This window comes from Tachysurus fulvidraco, chromosome 16 (genome assembly GCF_022655615.1).
Source record: "Tachysurus fulvidraco isolate hzauxx_2018 chromosome 16, HZAU_PFXX_2.0, whole genome shotgun sequence".
Classification (NCBI taxonomy): domain Eukaryota; kingdom Metazoa; phylum Chordata; class Actinopteri; order Siluriformes; family Bagridae; genus Tachysurus; species Tachysurus fulvidraco.
This window is the reverse complement of record NC_062533.1, coordinates 11,176,186-11,182,779: the sequence shown is the minus strand read 5'-3', so window position 1 is coordinate 11,182,779 and position 6,594 is coordinate 11,176,186. Positions and strand designations below refer to the sequence as shown.

General features: G+C 37.1%; 1 protein-coding gene across 14 annotated transcripts in view; it reads right to left on the bottom strand.

The window, feature by feature from the left end:
- Positions 1–266: 266 nt before the first annotated feature.
- myt1la (myelin transcription factor 1-like, a) overlaps positions 267–6,594 on the bottom strand; it is a 47,555-nt gene continuing 41,227 nt past the window's right edge. For 12 of the 14 annotated variants that reach the window (XM_027166324.2, XM_027166323.2, XM_027166322.2 and 9 more), the window contains 10 exons: positions 5,948–6,066; positions 5,780–5,848; positions 5,632–5,694; positions 5,027–5,110; positions 4,713–4,934; positions 4,521–4,612; positions 4,281–4,384; positions 4,054–4,197; positions 2,365–2,427; positions 267–1,750 (listed from right to left, as the gene is read on the bottom strand). In XM_027166324.2, coding sequence (XP_027022125.1) covers positions 1,610–1,750; positions 2,365–2,427; positions 4,054–4,197; positions 4,281–4,384; positions 4,521–4,612; positions 4,713–4,934; positions 5,027–5,110; positions 5,632–5,694; positions 5,780–5,848; positions 5,948–6,066 — 1,101 coding nt within the window. In that variant the 3' untranslated portion in view covers positions 267–1,609. The remainder of the gene's footprint in view (positions 1,751–2,364; positions 2,428–4,053; positions 4,198–4,280; positions 4,385–4,520; positions 4,613–4,712; positions 4,935–5,026; positions 5,111–5,631; positions 5,695–5,779; positions 5,849–5,947; positions 6,067–6,594) is intronic. The other 2 variants (XM_027166329.2, XM_027166334.2) reach the window with 1 other exon arrangement.

The following is a 6,594-nucleotide window of genomic DNA, read 5'->3' as shown; positions in this document are numbered from 1 at the left end:
TGTGATAATAAAATACAGATTTCCACAAGTGTAATAAATACTGCCCTTGGTACATGGTACTCTGAATTGACATACCCATAATGCTTATATCTGCAACGCTGACAGAGAAACATGTCATGTGCTTTGCATCTGATGCTGATATACAGTTTTTTTTTTTTACAGGATAATGCATTGACATGGTGATGAATTGAACAGTGATGTCAACCCTGTAAGTCCAACACATATTTATTCTAACACTGACAAACAAAGCAAGTCTCTGGATTAAAGTTTCTGGGCACCTCCCTGTGTGTGTGTGTGTGTGTGTGCGCGTGTGTGTGTGTGTGTGTGTGTGTGTGTGTGTGTGTGTGTGTGTGTGTGTGTGTGTGTGTGTAGGTATGAATATATGTACGTATAACATCAAAACATGGAAACAAAGGTGTCCCTGTGCAAAACAGAACATGAGAAATGTAAAATTATAATGCATATGCGTTCATCCATTTGGATTCGATCACTTCACTCATGTTTAAACCCTAACACATGATTGTAGTAAAAGATTTATATAAAACTCAATACTTTACATTTAGTAAAAAGATTAATCAGCTTTCTGTGATGTTTACAATAAGAAATTGCATATACCCGAACTTTTGCATCCCATATCTAAATAAATGATTGAATCATTGTCATATATTGCTGATAAGCTATTTTACTACCTACTAATATTTTTTTATGGTCATAAATTCATAATTTATGCTGGATTGTCTCCTTAATATTTTCCATAGTGATTGGAGTTAACCAAATGGGAATCACATTTGGAGAATATACAATATGGATGATTGAAGTTATGAAATATTTCTCTCACAATCTTGGGATATGCACCAATGGGTTTCCGTGTCATGATGTTTCACAAAAATGTACTTTTTTTTTTGTCTATCCATTTTTATCCATTTTATGTTCTGAAAGTGAAACAATTAAACGCTCAAAGAGCAACACATGTACTTCATTAGAGTGCCCACACTGACGGCTGCAAAATGCTTTGAACACTATGACGTACCTTTATGAAATTTTTTCATATTATTTAAGAAAAAAAAATAGCGGTTTAACATACATTAAACAACCTACACTGTACGCATCGAATTCCTCTTATTTTTAAAAGGAAAAGCTTATGTTAGCTGATTGCCCTTGACGTTTCCCATCCTTTCACATTTTCAGCACTATGTTTTTCCTTCTTGTCTTTAAGCCTTTTAAAACAATGAATGTTTTTTTTGTTTGTTTACAATTAATAAATACATATACACTAAAATGTGCATACATTAGCAGCTATAAACAGTACATCACATTATGTCAGGTCATATGAAAAATGTACAAAACATGAATGATCCTCAAAACATTTGCCATTGGTAATCATCGTTAAAGCAAGGCAACAAATAATTCGTGTTTTTTCCCCCTCAAAAGCATAACAGAATCATAAATAATGAAAGATAATACAGTTAATTACAGCAGCAAAAAAACATAATCGATATCCAGACTTTATACATATTTTTTTTTCCTCCTTGTTTCCGTTTGCCTTCTTTTTGTGTATCAGTGCTTGCTTAAAGCAAACCCTTAAAAAACGTGGCAGTGGCTCAGGGAGCTACACTTGGATGCCCTGCACAGCTTGTTTGATGTTCTCCAGCAGGGCTTTGTTCTCAGGGCTCTGGTACTGGTCCTGATGCGTATACATATCTGTCAAAGTGCTCACGTAACTGTCAAAATTTTGCTCGTTCATCGGCTCCTGTGGAACAGATTGGAATCAATGAAAGTCAACGAAGGGAGAAGTTTTTTGAGGCATTTATGGATCAACAAACATGAGACAGGGAAGTGGAACATCTTAGGGAAGGATTGTATTGTGCATCCTAACTGCACGGGCAAAACTAACAAAGAAACAATGAGATTTCTAAACTGTCCTGGATACTCCGTACATCAAGAGATGGACAACTTAACAAGAAAAAAAAGCATGTGTTATGAGTGCATGCCTTATGGTGAATCTCATGCATATGAGTGTATCAGCACTGATACTAGTGAAATAAAAACACAAATTGCAGGGCCATGGAAGGCAAGACTATCAACCAGCACCGACTACTTAAATGTAATAATGTCTGGTTCATAACATCAGAAAACAAGTAAATATGGCTCATAGTGTAACTCCAGCTGCATTCACTATGTCAGCTGTAATCTATACACTTTATACTTCTTTTTTAACTCATATAAAGAAACACATATGGACCTATTTTGATAAACTGCATATACACACCACAGAGGGTGTAACGGAGAAAAAGAGGGCTATAGGGAACAAAATAATAGGAGCAATAAAAGGATAAATTAGACTGTGGAAAATGAATGTCTTACTCTGTGGGGCATCTGTAAACAGCAGTAATTTTTAACAGGGGCCTCTTTCAGTGGCACCGGTTTCTACAGGGGAGAGGTGTAGAGAGAATACTATTAGCTGAACATATTGTTTTTTTGTTTCCCCCCAAATCCTGCAGATCTCAACGAATAATGTCTGTATACTTTACAAGAATGGACAGCCAAAAGTTGAGTGTGGACATGAGAAACACATCGGCCCTTATTCGTCAAAGCTGCATTATAAAAGAGCGCATAGTTGTGTAGAAGGACATAAACAAATTTGAGATTCATGAAAGAGGTGTCAAAAAAGAGCCAGTCCCCTTATTTACATGTCAGATATAAATAAAAAAAGGCCCAGTTTAACCTCATATACCAACAGTATCTTGCTCATATTGCACACACCCTAATCATGAAGTGCATTGTTCTAGCTTATATACTGTGTATATAGGTTTTTAAGTAGAGTAGTACACTTATAAAAGATCTAAAGAAAAGAATCAGTTTCTATCAATGACTAACTATTTTACCCCTCTTAATTGTCCTGAATAGTGGGAATCACTTGAACATCTATACACGTGCACATCCACATGCTTACCGAGACATTCGTACAGTCACACAGTGACATATGAAGTAGTTTGTGCAATATATACCACTGTTATACTGTATACAGACCATATAAAGATTCAAGGCTGTTGCTCTGATTCAGCTTTACAAACTCTCATGACACTAAACATTGCGATAAAAGGAAGATCTTTTATTGAGATCTGTGATAAGTAATGTTATCTGGTCATTTTTTAAAACTATAATAATAATAGTCAACTAAAAATACTGATTCTTATTATTAAAGTATATTGTTATTATTATTATTATTATTATTATTATTATTATTATTATTATTATTATTATTATTATTTAAAAGCATTTTCCAGGTTGTTTAAACACTACACTAAAATGTACATGCATTCAGAGCAGACGTGAGTTTAACGATACGGGATAGATCCACCAAAACTGAGCGACAGATACACTTTGAGGAATAAGGGCCTGTGTGTCCAAGTTTGCCTCAGACTCCTAATGGAGAATGTAGAGAACTAGAAACAGCACAGAAACAACCAACAGTCATCCGATGCAGGTGAGATGTGAGGAGTGCCAAGACTTATCGGATTGAATCCCGTTTCACTGGAGGTGGAGGTGGAGAACTGAGGAGCCATATTCAGAAAGGACATGTTTCAGTTGTTTAGCAACATGGCAGGCATTAAAAACAGGGATTGTCCAATCACACCCTGTCTCAGGCAGTATGAAGCAGCCCCGAGCAAATAACGTGTGAGTATGTGCCGCCGCTTTAAGCCATGTTCGTACTCAACTGAAAGACAGTCATTTGAGGTGTGAGATTGTTTTCATAGAATGATCAGTAAGGAAAGTGACCTAAGCACAGAAGCATATGGAGCTGGGACAAACTCAACAACATACATAAAGAAGCAGATGGCAGAAAGTCAGCCGTATTAGTGACCCATTACACACATGGGAACCCAAACAACTTTCACTGTTGAGTGCTGTTTTAAATTTGCAAGCCATTAAATGTGGGTTTCATTGTTATATCCTCTAGCATTAACATTTTAGATCTGAGTTCAATTCAGGAGCCTTTGATAAAGTGTTTTGTGTAGTGTGTAGGTGATGAGCTGTCTGTCTGTATCGTACCATATGAGGGAGCTGGATGTTGGCCAGACTGTTGATGAGCGACTGGCTGAGGTTAGCCAGCTCATGCAGTAGTGAGTCATTCTGCTGTTCAATGGCCTTGTTCTCCTCCTCCATTGACTTCAGGTTGGTCTCCATAGTGGTGATCTGGGCAAGGAAGGAGGAGGGATTGCTAAGACTTCACACAGATGATTGTTTGCAGTGAAAGTAGGTAAAAAAAAAAAGCTTACTTGTGTCCTAAGTTTAATCATATCTGACTCCACTTGATTGTTCGATTCATTAAGATCTTTGATTTCTTCATCCAGCTGTTTGATTTCCTCATCGTTCTCTATTCCTAGACATGAGCGCAACATGACTTAAAGCCAAAAAGGTAATCTCGTGACTTGACATTGTTTAAACACAACCATACAATGACAAATCCTTTCATCATGTCTGTTGATTCATTTACAATACATTTACATATGATGTACCTTTGTTTGCACGCTGCTTGATTGTAAGCATTTCAACTCCAGTCATCCGTGCTTTCTTCATAGCTGAAGTAGCACGTGGACAGCCAGAAAGACTGGACACAGAAACACATGTGTATTTCATTTACAGAAATCATTTATGCTTCTCACAACTTGTGTCTATGTGTCTTTATTCTGTCCCCCTTCCGTACAAACCTCCGGTGTGTGAGAAAGCTGCCACTGACATGTCCCGAGCCATCACACCCAGGTGTTGGGCATGACATTCCATCGTTTTTTCCAGACTTCCATGGAAATGGAGCACCGTTCACAAAGCCATCCTTTTGGCGCTTGGCCGCAAGTGGGCAGCCGGATGCACTGCGATGAGACGCATACTTCCCAGTCACATGACCCTGACCATCACAACCAGGCACAGGACACCTGCAATACAATAATGTACACATGCTAACGTTGATCTTTTATTACAAACTGGACAGAAGATATTCTTGACATACACTTAATTAAAAACCTACTTAATTGGTTCCTGATCGTCCTTGTCCTCCTTGTTATGAATGATTTTAATTCCACTCTTCTTCGCTCTGGGACAGCCTGACAGACTACGATCGAAAAAAGTTTACATTTTCACTTTTCACATCCTTACATTGTTTCTAGAACATTCCCTACGAAATATACAGGTCTCAAGAGTGCTTGGCATATACAGTATATATATATATATATATATATATATATATATATATATATATATATATATATATATATATATATATATATATATATAATCAATAATAAATGCAGTGAATGATATTTTGCACCCCTAATTTAATGTCAATGTTGGAGGCACTTGTAAAAGGAGCTTGGACATTCATTGATACAGAACATTTTTAAAGCTAAGTTAATGGCATCGGTCATATATAGAGAAGTTGTTGCTACACATAACCTTGATCATCTTAAAAATCTACAGTTATAACTGTAGAATGATGTATTTTTCAATTATTTGTCATGTCCTTCATTATTACTTTTCTGAGTGGATATAAATAAATTGTTTAACTGTGTGTGTGTGTGTGTGTGTGTGTGTGTGTGTGTGTGTGTGTGTGTGTGTGTGTGTGTGTGTGGTTACCTCCTGTGTGAGGCATAGTTGCCTGTAATATGCCCGGAGCCATCACAACCTGGAGTAGGACACCTAAAAACAGGCATGAATAAGTGAAAACGTCTACACAGCACAGGAATACAATATATCACATAAGCATGATGTCATAAAGACTTACTTTAAATCCTGTGAGTTTGCTGTCATCATACTACGCATGCCTTTATCAGCTAACTGGCAACTAGAAAGTCTGGGGTGAAAATTCAACCAGAGTTAATGGACACTTCAGTTCAGAAAACATTGTCATAAAACCATTTTTAGATAAAGAGAGTATAGTCAGTCTTCTTACGTGAGGAGTTCTTTCTTGCTTTCTTTGCAGGAGGCATATTTATGTTTGGGGCTGGGTAGGGACACCTCACCCGGGTACTGCTGATTCTCCAGCAAATCCTGGAAAGGGTCCAGCTCATCCTAGCAGGGCCAGAAAAACTCAATAAAGCACTTATAAATAATAACGTTGCCTATGTGTAAGGATCAATCCTTGTGTGGTATTAAATTACAGTCATTTGGGAATTTTCATTCCAAATCCTTTTCAATCAAGGACTAGATATCAATGAATCACAATTTACTAGATTACATTTGCTGGATTAAATGTCTTCGATACTAAAGTTTCAATTTGCTTCAAAAAATTCGAAGTAATTAAAGTTGTAAATAAAATGAAATCACTCAGCAAGCACTTCCAGTCTTTACCACTAGATGTCTCTAAAGGTCTTTTGGTGGCATGGCACTTAACAACTCTCTGCATCTCCTCCCTGGGTTTTTTTCCACGGCACACACCATATGTCAGAATGTAAAATATGACATATATCTCGTATCTGCTTTATCTGCTGCCCCATTAAAACCTGAGAGATTACTGTCTTCCACTAAAGTGCTTGGTATATGGCAACCAACTAAACACTAGCAGATCCTGATCTCCCATCCATCTGTATAAACTCCAAT